This window comes from Thalassophryne amazonica, chromosome 11, assembly GCF_902500255.1.
Source record: "Thalassophryne amazonica chromosome 11, fThaAma1.1, whole genome shotgun sequence".
In the NCBI taxonomy this organism is placed as follows: domain Eukaryota; kingdom Metazoa; phylum Chordata; class Actinopteri; order Batrachoidiformes; family Batrachoididae; genus Thalassophryne; species Thalassophryne amazonica.
In genome coordinates, this window is record NC_047113.1 from 34,509,923 (window position 1) to 34,526,576 (window position 16,654).

A 16,654-nucleotide genomic window follows, 5' to 3' on the forward strand; every position below is an offset into this window, starting at 1 on the left:
CAATTCATAATTGTATTTTTGTGATTGTCAATATAACGTGTTGTATGTCTAAACCAAAAATAAGATCACGACTGTTAATAAAATCCTAGTTTATCCAAAGAATGGCAAGATGTCTTACGTGGGTTCTACCCGTTGACCCGTGTGACTCACCATGGCAAATTTCTTGTTGAGCAACATCTGCTCAGCCAGCACAGACTGGTTGTGAAACAGATGCGGCTGCATGTGGCTCCACATGTGAGGGAACCACCAGAACTCCTTCACATAGGAAAGCAACAGGTCATCTCCCAGATCCTCCTCATCCGATCCTACAGAACATGGAGGAGGAAAAGATGGAGCAAGGACGAAGGACGCCATTAAGAAGAGAGTGTTCAAGGCAACAAGCGGTATAAAGATGAAATGTGGTAAGTAAAGGGAAATAGAGCAAATAAAAGGCAGAGAAGGAAGGAAAAAGCTCAGAATTCCCAGTGAAGCATGTGAGAGATGAGCAGAAATAAGATCAAGGCAAAAAGAGAAGGATAGTATGTGTGTATGTGCGCGAGAATGCAATCCTTAAAATCGTGTGCGTATTATCCTTTTCAATTTGGTGGTGCTTCTTATCTGTTTGAGATAGGAGTTGCACCAGATTCTCCTCACTGGGCTCATCTTACCTGCATGGTAGAATTTCCCTGAGAAGCCCAGATTGAAGGTGAAGTTGGGCACATGTGTGCGCAACTCCCTTTGCGTCTCCAGCAGGGTCTGGAACAGTCAGGTGGAGAGGGAAAAGCAAATCAATAAACAATGTGCTTTTACTGGCACACGAGTGCATTAATGAGGACGAACAAGCACCCAAACATGCGCATGCCAAAATGCATATTTAATTTCACAAGTTTCTTTCAGTAAACATTCAGCATCCACTCCCCGATGCCTCACTCCTCTCCTTCATTCTGTTTGATATTTTGTTCTCCTCTGATTCGGGTGTTTGTTTCATTTGATCTGCACACTGGATGGGACTCCCAGCACACACAAACACCCTCTCTCTTAAATTTCTCCATCTTGTCGGGGTATGATTTGTTTCTAAAAGCTTGCCGTTGTACTGCAAGTAAGGAGGTCTTGATGTTTCCTCCACAACTTTTTCCACACATTCTGTCTGCACATGCAAGAGGTCTGTTCTGCTCTGAGGGGACGCAAAGCAAGGAGCTTTTCAACATTCTTTCTACGTCTCTGGGCCCCTGAAATATTCATTTCTGTCGAGCTTCTGTGACAGTGTGAGCATTGGGGCCTGTCAGCTTTGAGCGGCCGACTGGGACAAATGCAATCAAAAGGAGAGGAGGGGGTTTGTGTATGACTGGCAGAGGACACACATGGTACAGTTGTATGCAAAAGTTTGGCTACCCCTGATAATTTTCATGATTTTCCTTTATAAATCTTTGGTTCTCTGGATCAGAAATTTCAGTTAAATATATCATATATCAGATGAACACACTGATATTTGAGAAGTGAAATAAAGTTTCTAGTATTACAGAAAGTGTGCAATAATTATTAAAACAAAATTAGGCAGGTGCATAAATTTGGGCACCCTTTTCATTTTACTGAGTTGAATACATTTAGCACTAATTATTGGAACACAAAACTGGTTTGGTAAGCTCAATGACCCTTAACCTCCTTACACACATGAATCCAATCATGAGAAAGGGTATTTAAGGTGGCCATTTACAATTAGTTCCCCTCTTTACATCTCTTGTAATGAGTGGCAACATGGGAGCCTCCAAACAACTCTCAAATGACCTGAAAACAAAGACTGCTCAGCATCATGGTTTAGGGGAAGGATACAAAAAGCTATCGCAGAGATTTCAGCTGTCAGTTTCCACTGTAAGGAACATAGTGAGGAAATGGAAGACTGCAGGCACAGTACTAGTTAAGACCCGAAGTGGCAGGCCAAGAAAAATCTCATAAGCTGAAGCGACGGATGGAGAGAACAGTCATACTCAACCCACAGACCTGCTCCAAAGGTCTACAACATGTTCTTGCTGCAGATAGTGTCTCTGTGCATCGTTCGACTATACAGCGCACTTTGCACAAAAAGATGCTGTATGATGCTGTAATGCACAGGAAGCCTTTTCTGTGTACATGCCACAAACAGAGTCACTTGAGGTATGCTAAAGCACATTTGGACAAGCCAGTGTCATTTTGGAATAAGGTACTGTGGACTGATGAAACAAAAACTGAATTATTTGGACATAAGGGGTGGTTATGCATGGCTGAAAAAGAACACAGGATTCCAAGAAAAACACTTGCTACCTACAGTAAAATTTGGAGGTGGTTCCATCATGCTGTGGGGCTGTGTGGCCAGTGCAGGTACTGGGAATCTTGTTAAAGTTGAGGGTCACATGGATTCCAGTCAATATCACAAGATTCTTGAGAACAATGTTCATGAATCAGTGACAAAGTTGAAGCTGTGCCGGGTCTGCTCAAAATCTACTAAGGCATTCATGCAAAGGAACAAGTACAACATTCTGGAATGACCATCTCAGCCCCCAGACCTGAATATTATTGAAAATCTGTTGTGGGATTTTAAGCGGGCTGTCCATGCTCGGAACCCAGCAAACCTGACTGAACTGGAATGTTGTTGGGTTTTTGACTCTTGCTTGCCTCGACTGATGGTTGGCTCTCACTGCAGTATTGTATCACTTCCTGTTCCGGAGCACAGCGGTGTTTTGCTGTATCTGTTAGCTGTTTAATCTGTGCAGTTAGATTGATCTAGTTACCCAGATAACGATTTGTTTCACAGTGTAATCTTCACGTGCCTTAACTAAAGCACTCCCTCTGCTGAATCACCTCTAAATTATTTACACATTATTCACTTTGTGTGTTTTTAGGAATCCGCTAGCTTAGCGCAGCTACTAGCTCTTAGCCGGTTTAGCATGGCGGCTTGTCCTGTCTCTCCCGCACTTTTCTGCTCTGGGTGTGAAATGTTTAGTTATTCCTCAGCCTCCTTTAGCAGTAATGGTACTTGTAATAAGTGTAGCTTATTCGTAGCTTTGGAGGCCAGGCTGGGCGAATTGGAGACTCGGCTCCGCACTGTGGAAAATTCTACAGCTAGCCAGGCCCCTGTAGTCGGTGCGGACCAAGGTAGCTTAGCCGCCGTTAGTTTCCCTCTGGCAGATCCCGAAAGCAGGCCGACTGGGTGACTGTGAGGAGGAACCGTAGCCCTAAACAGAAGCCTCGTGTACACCGCCAACCCGTTCACATTTCTAACCATTTTTCCCCACTCGACGACACACCCGCCAAGGAACAAACTCTGGTTATTGGCGACTCTGTTTTGAGAAATGTGAAGTTAGCGACACCAGCAACCATAGTCAATTGTCTTCCGGGGGCCAGAGCAGGCGACATTGAAGGAAATTTGAAACTGCTGGCTAAGGCTAAGCGTAAATTTGGTAAGATTGTAATTCACGTCGGCAGTAATGACACCCGGTTACGCCAATCGGAGGTCACTAAAATTAACATTGAATCGGTGTGTAACTTTGCAAAAACAATGTCGGACTCTGTAGTTTTCTCTGGGTCCCTCCACAATCGGACCGGGAGTGACATGTTTAGCCGCATGTTCTCCTTGAATTGCTGGCCAATTTTCTTAAATCCTCCAAACCGTGACTATCCAGGGTTGGACCAGGAAGCAGAGTTGTAGTCTTACACACCTCTCTGCAGCTTCTCTCCCCCCTGCCATCCCCTCATTACCCCATTCCCGTAGAGACGGTGCCTGCTCCCAGACTACCAATAACCAGCAAAAATCTATTTAAGCATAAAAATTCAAAAAGAAAAAATAATATAGCACCGTCAACTGCACCACAGACTAAAACAGTTAAATGTGGTCTATTAAACATTAGGTCTCTCTCTTCTAAGTCCCTGTTAGTAAATGATATAATAATTGATCAACATATTGATTTATTCTGCCTTACAGAAACCTGGTTACAGCAGGATGAATATGTTAGTTTAAATGAGTCAACACCCCCGAGTCACACTAACTGCCAGAATGCTCGTAGCACGGGCCGAGGTGGAGGATTAGCAGCAATCTTCCATTCCAGCTTATTAATTAATCAAAAACCCAGACAGAGCTTTAATTCATTTGAAAGCTTGACTCTTAGTCTTGTCCATCCAAATTGGAAGTCCCAAAAACCAGTTTTATTTGTTATTATCTATCGTCCACCTGGTCGTTACTGTGAGTTTCTCAGTGAATTTTCAAACCTTTTGTCTGACTTAGTGCTTAGCTCAGATAAGATAATTATAGTGGGCGATTTTAACATCCACACAGATGCTGAGAATGACAGCCTCAACACTGCATTTAATCTATTATTAGACTCAATTGGCTTTGATCAAAATGTAAATGAGTCCACCCACCACTTTAATCTTGTTCTGACTTATGGTATGGAAATTGAAGACTTAACAGTATTCCCTGAAAACTCCCTTCTGTCTGATCATTTCTTAATAACATTTACATTTACTCTGATGGACTACCCAGCAGTGGGGAATAAGTTTCATTACACTAGAAGTCTTTCAGAAAGCGCTGTAACTAGGTTTAAGGATATGATTCCTTCTTTATGTTCTCTAATGCCATATACCAACACAGTGCAGAGTAGCTACCTAAACTCTGTAAGGGAGATAGAGTATCTCGTCAATAGTTTTACATCCTCATTGAAGACAACTTTGGATGCTGTAGCTCCTCTGAAAAAGAGAGCTTTAAATCAGAAGTGCCTGACTCCGTGGTATAACTCACAAACTCGCAGCTTAAAGCAGATAACCTGTAAGTTGGAGAGGAAATGGCGTCTCACTAATTTAGAAGATCTTCACTTAGCCTGGAAAAAGAGTCTGTTGCTCTATAAAAAAGAGCAAAGCTAGGACATCTTACTACTCATCACTAATTGAAGAAAATAAGAACAACCCCAGGTTTCTTTTCAGCACTGTAGCCAGGCTGACAAAGAGTCAGAGCTCTATTGAGCCGAGTATTCCTTTAACTTTAACTAGTAATGACTTCATGACTTTCTTTGCTAATAAAATTTTAACTATTAGAGAAAAAATTACTCATAACCATCCCAAAGACGTATCATTATCTTTGGCTGCTTTCAGTGATGCCGGTATTTGGTTAGACTCTTTCTCTCAGATTGTTCTGTCAGTTATTTTCATTAGTTACTTCATCCAAACCTTCAACATGTCTATTAGACCCCATTCCTACCAGGCTGCTCAAGGAAGCCCTACCATTATTTAATGCTTCGATCTTAAATATGATCAATCTATCTTTATTAGTTGGCTATGTACCACAGGCTTTTAAGGTGGCAGTAATTAAACCATTACTTAAAAAGCCATCACTTGACCCAGCTATCTTAGCTAATTATAGACCAATCTCCAACCTTCCTTTTCTCTCAAAAATTCTTGAAAGGGTAGTTGTAAAACAGCTAACTGATCATCTGCAGAGGAATGGTCTATTTGAAGAGTTTCAGTCAGGTTTTAGAATTCATCATAGTACAGAAACAGCATTAGTGAAGGTTACAAATGATCTTCTTATGGCCTCAGACAGTGGACTCATCTCTGTGCTTGTTCTGTTAGACCTCAGTGCTCGTTTTGATACTGTTGACCATAAAATTTTATTACAGAGATTAGAGCATGCCATATGTATTAAAGGCACTGCGCTGCGGTGGTTTGAATCATATTTATCTAATAGATTACAATTTGCTCATGTAAATGGGGAATCTTCTTCACAGACTAAGGTTAATTATGGAGTTCCACAAGGTTCTGTGCTAGGACCAATTTTATTCACTTTATACATGCTTCCCTTAGGCAGTATTATTAGACGGCATTGCTTAAATTTTCATTGTTACGCAGATGATACCCAGCTTCATCTATCCATGAAGCCAGAGGACACACACCAATTAGCTAAACTGCAGGATTGTCTTACAGACATAAAGACATGGATGACCTCTAATTTCCTGCTTTTAAACTCAGATAAAACTGACGTTATTGTACTTGGCCCCACAAATCTTAGAAACATGGTGTCTAACCAGATCCTTACTCTGGATGGCATTACCCTGACCTCTAGTAATACTGTGAGAAATCTTGGAGTCATTTTTGATCAGGATATGTCATTCAAAGCGCATATTAAACAAATATGTAGGACTGCTTTTTTGCATTTACGCAATATCTCTAAAATTAGAAAGGTCTTGTCTCAGAGTGATACTGAAAAACTAATTCATGCATTTATTTCCTCTAGGCTGGATTATTGTAATTCATTATTATCAGGTTGTCCTAAAAGTTCCCTGAAAAGCCTTCAGTTAATTCAAAATGCTGCAGCTAGAGTACTAATGGGGACTAGAAGGAGAGAGCATATCTCACCCATATTGGCCTCTCTTCATTGGCTTCCTGTTAATTCTAGAATAGAATTTAAAATTCTTCTTCTTACTTATAAGGTTTTGAATAATCAGGTCCCATCTTATCTTAGGGACCTCATAGTACCATATCACCCCAATAGAGCGCTTCGCTCTCAGACTGCAGGCTTACTTGTAGTTCCTAGGGTTTATAAGAGTAGAATGGGAGGCAGAGCCTTCAGCTTTCAGGCTCCTCTCCTGTGGAACCAGCTCCCAATTCAGATCAGGGAGACAGACACCCTCTCTACTTTAAGATTAGGCTTAAAACTTTCCTTTTTGCTAAAGCTTATAGTTAGGGCTGGATCAGGTGACCCTGAACCATCCCTTAGTTATGCTGCTATAGACTTAGACTGCTGGGGGGTTCCCATGATGCACTGAGTGTTTCCTTCTCTTTTTGCTCTGTATGCACCACTCTGCATTTAATCATTGGTGATTGATCTCTGCTCCCCTCCACAGCATATCTTTTTCCTGGTTCTCTCCTTCAGCCCCAGCCAGTCCCAGCAGAAGACTGCCCCTCCCTGAGCCTGGTTCTGCTGGAGGTTTCTTCCTGTTAAAAGGGAGTTTTTCCTTCCCACTGTCGCCAAGTGCTTGCTCACAGGGGGTCGTTTTGACCGTTGGGGTTTTGCCTTACAATATAAAGCGCCTTGGGGCAACTGTTTGTTGTGATTTGGCGCTATATAAATAAAATTGATTGATTGATTGAACTGGAGATGTTTTGTAAAGAAGAATGGTCCAAAATACCTTCAACCAGAATCCAGACTCTCCCTGGAAGATATAGGAAGCATTTCAAGGCTGTTATTTCTGCAAAAGTAGGATCTACTAAATATTGATGTATTTTTTCTGCTGGGGTGACCAAATTTATGCATCTGCCTAATTTTGTTTAAAGAATTATTGCACACTTTCTGTACATCCTATAAACTTCATTTCACTTCTCAAATATCACTGTGTTTGTCTGTTATGATATATTTAACTGAAATTGCTGATCCAAACAACAAATGATTTATAAAGGAAAATCATAGAAATCATCTGGGGTGCCCAAACATTTACATACAACTGTACAGTAGTGTTCAGAATAACAGTAGTGCTATGTGACTAAAATGATTAATCCAGGTTTTGAGTATATTTCTTATTGTTACATGGGAAACAAGGTACCAGTAGATTCAGTAGATTCTCACAAATCCAACAAGACCAAGCATTCACGATATGCACACTCTTAAGGCTATGAAATTGGGCTATTAGTAAAAAAAAGTAGAAAAGGGGGTGTTCACAATAATAGTAGTGTGGCATTCAGTCAGTGAGTTCATCAATTTTGTGGAACAAACATGTGAATCAGGTGTCTCCTATGTAAGGATGAAGCCAGCACCTGTTGAACATGCTTTTCTCTTTGAAAGCCTGAGGAAAATGGGACGTTCAAGACATTGTTCAGAATAACAGCATAGTTTGATTAAAAAGTTGATTGGAGAGGGGAAAACTTATACGCAGGTGCAACAAATTATAGGCTGTTCATCTACAATGATCTCCAATGCTTTAAAATGGACAAAAAAAAAAAAACCAAAGACGCGTGGAAGGAAACAGAAAACAACCATCAAAATGGATAGAAGAATAACCAGAATGGCAAAGGCTCACCCATTGATCAGCTCCAGGATGATCAAAGACAGTCTGGAGTTACCTTTAAGTGCTGTGACAGTTAGAAGACACCTGTGTGAAGCTAATTTATTTCCATGAATCCCCCACAAAGTCCCTCTGTTAAATAAAAGACATGTGCATAAGAGGTTACAATTTGAACACATCAACTGGCCTAAAGAGAAATGGAGGAATATTTTGTGGACTGATGAGAGTAAAATTGTTCTTTTTGGATCCAAGGGCCGCAGACAGTTTGTGTGATGACCCCCAAACTCTGAATTCAAGCCACAGTTCAGAGTGAAGACAGTGAAGCATGGTGGTGCAAGCATCATGATATGGGCATGTTTCTCGTACTATGGTGTTGGGCCTACATATTGCATACCAGGTATCATGGATCTGTTTGGATATGTCAAAATACTTGAAGGTCATGCTGACTTATGCTGAAGAGGACATGCCCTTGAAATGGGTGTTTCAACAAGCCAATGACCCCAAGCACACTAGTAAATGGGCAAAATCTTGGTTCCAAACCAACAAAATTAATGCCTCGCAGATGTGAAGAAATCATGAAAAACTGTGGTTATACAACTAAATACTAGTTTAGTGATTCACAGCATTGCTAAAAAAAAAGCAGTTTGAACATAATAGTTTTGAGTTTGTAGCATCAACAGCAGATGCTACTATTATTGTGAACGCCCCCTTTTCTACTTTTTTTTTTTTTACTAATAGCCCAATTTCATAGCCTTAAGAGTGTGCATATCATGAATGCTTGGTCTTGTTGGATTTGTGAGAATCTACTGAATCTACTGGTACCTTGTTTCCCATGTAACAAGAAGAAATATACTCAAAACCTGGATTAATCTTTTTAGTCACACAGCAGTACTATTATTCTGAACACTACTGTATGTGTGAGGCACTTTATATATTTCAACAAAGGCATGGCTTCTAAAAAAATTCTGGCTGATTAATATGTTATTGGCTTTGGTCCCCCCCCCCCAAAAAAATAAAAATAAAAATAAAAAATTGCCAATATACAACAAACGCATTTCTACTCACCTTTACATCCGGCACCTTCATGCGTGTGCCCTCCTTGCCCACGAAGATGTCATCTATATCCACGAGGACGTAGCGCTCGAGAGACAGCGAGAGCCTTTTCCCAGTCAGAAATGCAACTGCATCCACAAACACCAGCTTGTGCAACCAGAACACCAAGTTGTTGCCAAACAAAACCCGCTGGATGCCGTCATGGAGCCCCAGGTCCTGCACCACTGATGGAAGCAAGGCAGCATTCTGCCCCATGGAGGCCACGCTCTCAGCTGACTGGGTCTTGGCCAGCAACACAGGCTCGTACGTGGAGTGGTTGGATTGGAAAACAGTCCAGTCGTCCCCTGGGAGGGGACCTGGTAGAGGCCGCCCAGATCGAGTGATAAAAAGGAGGGGTGACTTTGGGTTGACGGCACAGTCCTTCAGACCCAAGTTAGAGTGGAGAAAAAGTGGAAAGCCTTTCAACTGGGCGCTTAGCAGGCTGTTTTCATTGGCCTAATTGACAGAAACACACAAAGAAGATCACACAGATTCATCATATGCCAAAGTGATGAAGACAGAAAAAAGTATTGGACACAATTCCCCCGTTTCTCCAGTCATGTGTGAAATAAGGAATGTCAGGCCTCCTCAAACATGAAGACATGAGGCAGCAACTACCTGCTATGCTCAATCTGGTACACTACAAAATTACAGTCAAAATGAATAACCTCCTGCTGTGTCCTCCAAGATTCAAAGACTATTGGATGGCTTATTTACTGAAACATCCCTTTCTAAATTTGGCATTTTTGCAATTCTTTTACATCGACGCTGCAACAGATACACAAGTTCTACTTTTGTGGACACTTTTATTTAAGTCTCATTTAAATGTTTACTACCATATCTGAGCGGGTGATGTACGAGGTCTGTCCATAAAGTATCGTACCTTTTTATTTTTTTTTAAACTATATGGATTTGATTCATATGTTTTCACGTCAGACAAGCTTGAACCCGTGCGCATGCATGAGTTTTTCCATGCCTGTCGGTGACGTCATTCGCCTGTGAGCACGCCTTGGGTCCCGCGGGACCACTCCTTCCTCAAGTTTGGACATGTCTATCTCGGCTTTCAATGCTTACCAGTCCAGTAAGTATCAGTGAAATTGTGGAGAGCTGGACATGTCCAAACTTGTCCTCTGACACGCCGAAACGGAGGTGTTCCTTTGTCTCGCTTCCAAAGCGAATCTGTCTTTACGCGCGAAGCCTCCGCGCGGCTTTCAATGACAAAATCTCTTCTTAAAAGTGAAATCTGCTGGAAAATGGCTGATGTCCAGCTCTTGTGATAACGAGAGAAAGAGCACACGACGGTCTCGTATCCACAGAGCCATCCGTTTAGAAATGGTCCGGTGGCTTGTGCCTCGTCATCGCAGCTCGGAGCGTGGCGCGCCGAGTGTCCTTAAAGGGGTCCTTAAAGCTGTACTAACAGACCTTATTCTCTGTGAAGCCCGTAAAATTTTCACCGAAAGCCAGATAAATTTTTCGAATGGTTTCCAGGTGCCAGTCTCTAACAGCTTCTGAAAAAATTCTGATGGAAAAAAACCCCAAATCATTCCGCCATTTCCAGACAATGAAAATCCGACGACGGGGCGGGACCACTCCTTCCACAAGGCGTGCTCACAGGCGAATGACGTCACCGACAGGCGTGGAAAAACTCACGCATGCGCACAAGGGTTCAAGCTTGTCTGACATGAAAACATATGAATCAAATCCATATAGTTAAAAAATAAATAAATAAAAAGGCACGATACTTTATGGACAGACCTTGTATTTGCATATACTTGGCAGTGTCATGTCTGTCTATCGCAGTTTTCAAGTACTTTGGAGAAAATAGTAAAGCCCCAGACTATGTCCATTTTATTGGGATCCACACCCTCTTGTTGCTTCAAGTCCAACGAAGACTAAATCCCGCCAAACTTTTCTACCCATCACTAACACTGCCAAGCATTACTGCACCACCCTACATGCTTCTATTTCTCTTCATATATTCTCTCCCAGGTGCAGAGGAGGGTGATTAAAACCATAAGACCTGAAAACTGGCCTTGAGCAAACAGGCTCAGCTATGGATTACTGAATGGAGAAGAAATGGAGGAAGAATAAGTTCAAAGGCCAGACTGCAGTATAAAAAAAAAAACAAAAAAACAAGACATGCATGAAACGTAAGAGAAAAGACGGGAGTGCAATGATATTGCACGAGGCAGGTTTTTCAAACCCTGTGAATATGATGGAGGCAGATGAACAGGAATGAGGCAGAGATGGAGGCAGGGATCTCCCGAGCCCTCACCACATCACACATGGTGAATGAATGCATGATGTAGTGAACAGAGTTTACTTGTGAATCACCACAGGAGCAAATCTATTAATAACCTTAAAGATTCTGGCAGTACTACTGGCAAAAACTAGGATTCCTGTCCTTTTTTGATGAACGGTAAAGGACCTTTCATGGTTTGTGCTACGCTCTGACACTCATTATTTTCAAAGGGGTGTGCGCCGCACACTGCAGCCTTCTCCGCAGAGTATTAGCTGCTGACACTGCTTCCTTGTTGTCAGAAAAATGGATCATTCCTTGGAAACATCTGGCATATTTAATAAGTTAATGGTTTACTTCAGGCTTATTTTGTACAGAATAAATGTTCCATGTGTAACAGGTGGACCCCAGTTCTGCATTGAGCACGAAGTGCATTTTAGTCTGACTGATGTACTTTGAAGTTATTCCCAAGTAAAGGCAGTAATAAATTTCATGACAACCAGTAGACAATTTGTGATTCTCCAATGCGAACCACGCTATAGTTGTGGTATCGGATAGCTGCACAGAAAGGAAAAGAAATCTAGCATCAACGTCCAGTTGATTAACGTTGTACAGGATTCGTGTGTGTGTTGTGCACATCTCCAGGTCTCACGTGTGATGATCACGACTTATGCCATATGTTCTCTGTGCATAAAAGTGGTGCGTGCGTCCACCTAGCAAAATGCAGCAGAATTATTTACCGGTTTGCTTAAATACAGCCGTCTGTACAAAAATTATGTAAGTAAAATTGCGGATTTAATTATATTAATTTTAATTCACAGGGTGTAAACATGCTCGGCTATGTGGCTGAGTTTGTGTGCAACGGAGCACACAGTGTGGACAGACAGGAAGCACTTTCAGCCACTGTGCAGCAGGTGAAGCTGTAAAGACAACATTCCTGTCAATGCTTCAGAGATCTCAGAGTTTCTTAAAACACTGAGTAAAAACCGCATCAGCTATAAATAAACATTAAAAATGTTTGGATATAATCAGTAACGGAACCAGGGACAGCCTGATGATCAGCAGCCCAAAGTCAATACAAATAATATATAAGACAGACAATATAAGACAGAATAATAAATATGATCACGAGCAACAAATAACAGAGCACCGTCCGATTGTGTGATGGAAACTGATGCACAATAGGGTGTGAAAATATATTTTTTAAACTGTACAGCTTTTCAAATTTCACAAAACTCTCAAAATTTTATTTCTACTGTAATTTAAGCACTATAATGTTGGCTTATCTTTGAAAAGTGTTGCAAAATTAGAGCTCATTTTAATGAAGAGAACATATTTATCTCGAGGGAGTTCCATGGCAAATATTTAATTTTACTTTTAATGCTGTCTGTAGGAGGACGTTACCTGTGACCTTGCGTGATGCGTGTACATGGTGCCTGCATGCTAACATCTGTAAGATGTCTTGTAAATCACTTCAGGGGCCTTATCTGGTTTCAAAAACAGGATGTTTTTAGATTTAGAACTCTATTTCTCGCTAATTTTACAAAATATGAGAAACAGTAGACAAACAAAAATAGGTTGTTTTGGAGCATTTTTCCACCATATTGGATTATTTTGTTCGAGTCAGTGCCTTTCTACTCTGATTGGCTGTCACCATGTGCTTACCAGCATCCCTCATGCAAGTCAGGGGAAGCCCCCACATGATCTATGATGTCACTATGGTCGCTACTGTGGACTGTATGGGTCATAACCAAACGTACTTCAAGGCCGTCTGTTCGTTTGAATTTTTTCCCTTCAGGGGAACTATTTATTACTTTTTTCCAGATAATGTGAATTTTGATCATAATGACAATGTCATTATGAATCCTTTATTTAAAGGATAATAAATAAAATTATAGTGGTGCCAAAAAATGTTTTTATGACTTAAATCTTTAAAAAAAATGCAAAGGCAGTATACTTTTAACTTTAGTGAAGCAAACATTACCAATCATGCACAATATTTTGGGATCCTGATTGAAACAATGTTTAAACTTCATATTTTCATATACTTACCAAAAAAAAAAAAAAAAAAAAAACCTTAAGAAGTGCTTATTTACAATCAGTTTTTCTGTTATTACAAGGAGCTTTTAAGGGCCCATGCAGAAATCAAGCCCAAGGCTCATGTCCACTTTAATCAGCCCCTGACCACAAGTCAACTACCACATGTACTGCAATAAGGTGCAGCAGAGTTGAGGCAGTCTGAGTGAGGCACAGAATACAGTGCAGTTTGACAACAGACTTGTGGGGAAGCTGGAGTGCTGCTGAGTTTTTTAAATAGCAGTTTATTTTAAAGTTTAAGAGTTGTCACATTCTGAATGTGCACTAGAGCATATTTGTTTTTGTTTGATTGTTTGTTTGTTTGTTTGCTTTAAATCAGCGTGCGGCTAATCAACTTTCCACACAGCCAACTGAAAATGGCATCAATGAGCCACCGTGGCTAACAGTTAGTGAACCCCAGACAGAACCCTGAAGAAGGAATATTGTGTTATTCTAACCTTGAAAAAACCAATGATGCCGACTCCATATTCCACACAGTACTTGTCCAGCAGCTCCCGGTTCCACGCATCCAAGTTAACATACTTTAAAATGTTCTCATAAATCACCAGCGTGAATCGTCCTCTTTCTTTGTCCGTCAATGTGGGCATGTCCCCTTTACCAGGAGAAATCTCAGTACGGTAACGGAACCGTCCAGACTCTAAAATGGCCACAATCTCTTGACCCAGTTGAGAATACTGGCTTTCCACGAACACCAGAACCACAGGATTTGTTCTGGCTCCTGCGGGATCTACCCCAAGTCCCCCTGACACACTCCGTATAGGTAGCAGCCGGGATGGAGTAACCCTCGAGTCCTCCAGGTCAGCAGATGCGCCTTCGGCCCCTGAAACGCCACTTCCTGATGGCTCCAGCTCCCGTTTAACGCCATAAAGGAAGTAGGCAGAGATGAAGACACTGACAGTGCAGAAGAGAAATAGGAGGAGGAGGGAAGTCTGCAGGGGGAGGAGGCGGACTAGCCGACGGAGACGTGTCACACATCCCAGCATCGTCTCACGCCACTACTCCGCCCCACGTACCAGCCCAGCAACACGCCCTGGGGACAGTCTTTCTTGGCGTTGGTATAAAACAGTGAGCAGGTATTATTCACACTAAAGTCTCGTTATTTAGCTACAAATAATTGGTGTGAAGGTAGCAGCTGCAGCAGCTACTGGAGACAAAAATGAGACGGTCTCACGTTGGCTCTCCCTCATGCTGCAGTGCTGCTTATGTCACCATGGCAGAGAAATGGGGAGCTTTGGACCACTGGTACACGTTTATGCCTCAGAAGGAGGGCCAGCAGGCAGAGTCACTCAGGGAAAATGATGATGGGTCTCCATGACCTGTCCATCATGTGAGCCTGCCAGCTATGTCCCACAGAGAGTCTGCCTCTTGTTGTTTGACTGGAGAATGATTTCTTGAGGAAGGTGAGGTCACCCTGGTCATCTCAGCTGGACTGTTCCCTTAGAAATGTTTTCACCTGGAACAAACAAACAAACAGAAAGATAGCCACATTAAAATATGTGAGCTGCAAGAGAGTGAATTAATAATGTTACATTCTTTTCTTGTGTGGGTTTAGTGCTGTGTGGGAGACGTGTGTATGCTGCAGCTGCAAACACTCCAAAAGTTCGCTGTAAAGTAGTCCTTGCATTCACCTACACAAACTACAATCTGCCAATTCTCCCCTACACAGGCAAAAAAGCATCACTCCGTCACTCAACCTCCACAATCAATACGCAGAAATGAGAGTTACAAAGTCACGATGTAGTCCAACAAGCCTGTGTGACCGAATACAAGGGGAGGCATCACCTATAGAGACATGGTCCTTCAAATCCCCACATTAGCAAAACCAGAATGAAGAGCTGGAGAAGAAAGAAAAACAACCTGAAAGAACAGAAGCAATCCTAAAGCATAGGAGCGGATCATTCTGACAAACAGATCTGGTTTTTCACTGATTAACTGATTCCATCTGCTCAAAGTGATGTTAATCAGTGAAATCACCTGGTGCAGTGGGTGGTTACAAAGAAAACCTGCACCCTCTTGGCTCTTTCTGGAATCAGTCTGACACCTGTGATCTAGCAATTAAACAGTGACCACCAAATCAATCAAGCCTTCAGACAAATAAAAGAGATTTGACGAAGCCATCAAAGGGTTTACTGGGAACACTATCAAACAACATTAATGAGTGGTCTTGATAAAAGCAATGAGCAATTATCATCCACCCATCTTAATAAGAAAAATAACCAAACTGATTTTGACAATAAGTTCCAATAACAGCAGCATGTCTCATCACTCAGTGCATTACTTACTAAAGTTTTCACGATAGGTATGCACCTTTGTCATTAAACGATATGATACGTAAAATGCTGCAGCCAGACTTTTGACACAAAGCAGAAAGTTCCACATTACACCCATTTTGGCATCTCTTCACTGGCTTCCTGTCCCAGTGAGATCAGATTTTAAGGTTCTGCTACTAACCTATATAATTATTCATGGACTGGCACCTCCCTACCTAGCTGACCTAATTAAACCTTACGTACCAGCCCGGGCTTTACGTTCTCAGGGTGCAGGACTACTTTGTGTCCCTAAGGTGAATAAGAAGTCTGTGGATCACAGAGCTTTCTCTTATCGTGCCCCTGTTCTGTGGAATGATATCCCTGCGTCAATAAAACAGTCAGATTCTGTAGAGATTTTCAAGTCCAGACTTAAGACACACTTATTTTCCCTTTCATATGGCTAGCATACTGGTACAGTTTTGTTTTACGCTTGTTACTCTTTTAATTCATTTATTAGTAATTGGAGCGGGCTGCGGCCTCAACTTTACCTAAATTCTGGGTCTTTTAGTGAAGTTTAGGGCTAGTGGCCGGCGATCACCTTAGTACTTCTCTGTTTTTCTTGTTTAATGCTGGCAAATTATACAGTATTTTTTGTCTTGCTGATGCCAGATTCTGTTTTTTCTCTCTGTTTAAGGTGCAGCTCTATTCAGAGATTGGAGTTGTATTCGTGTTGGCGATCTTCCTGTCCTGTGCGCCAATAGCATTTCTTGTATATTCGTCCGTGAATTGTTCTGTGATTTGTTCTGTAATTATGTTTGTAGCATGGCCCAAGCAGAGGGTCACCCCTTTGAGTCTGGTCTGCTTGAGGTTTCTTCCTCAGATGGAGTTTTTCCTTACCACTGTTGCTCTGGGGGTTGGTAAGGTTAGACCTTACCTGTGTGAAACACTTTGAGGCAACTCTGTTGTGATTTGGCACT

The 16,654-nt window shown here is 41.7% G+C and overlaps 1 protein-coding gene across 1 annotated transcript in view; it reads right to left on the bottom strand.

Moving 5' to 3' along the window:
• Positions 1 to 16,654, bottom strand: part of LOC117519904 (bifunctional heparan sulfate N-deacetylase/N-sulfotransferase 1-like) — a 198,163-nt gene that overhangs the window by 58,294 nt on the left and 123,215 nt on the right. Inside the window, exons 3-6 of the mRNA XM_034181173.1 lie at positions 13,866 to 14,881; positions 9,066 to 9,548; positions 648 to 735; positions 151 to 305 (exon numbers count right to left, since the gene is read on the bottom strand). Of these exons, the coding sequence (XP_034037064.1) occupies positions 151 to 305; positions 648 to 735; positions 9,066 to 9,548; positions 13,866 to 14,411 (1,272 nt within the window). The 5' untranslated portion in view covers positions 14,412 to 14,881. The remainder of the gene's footprint in view (positions 1 to 150; positions 306 to 647; positions 736 to 9,065; positions 9,549 to 13,865; positions 14,882 to 16,654) is intronic.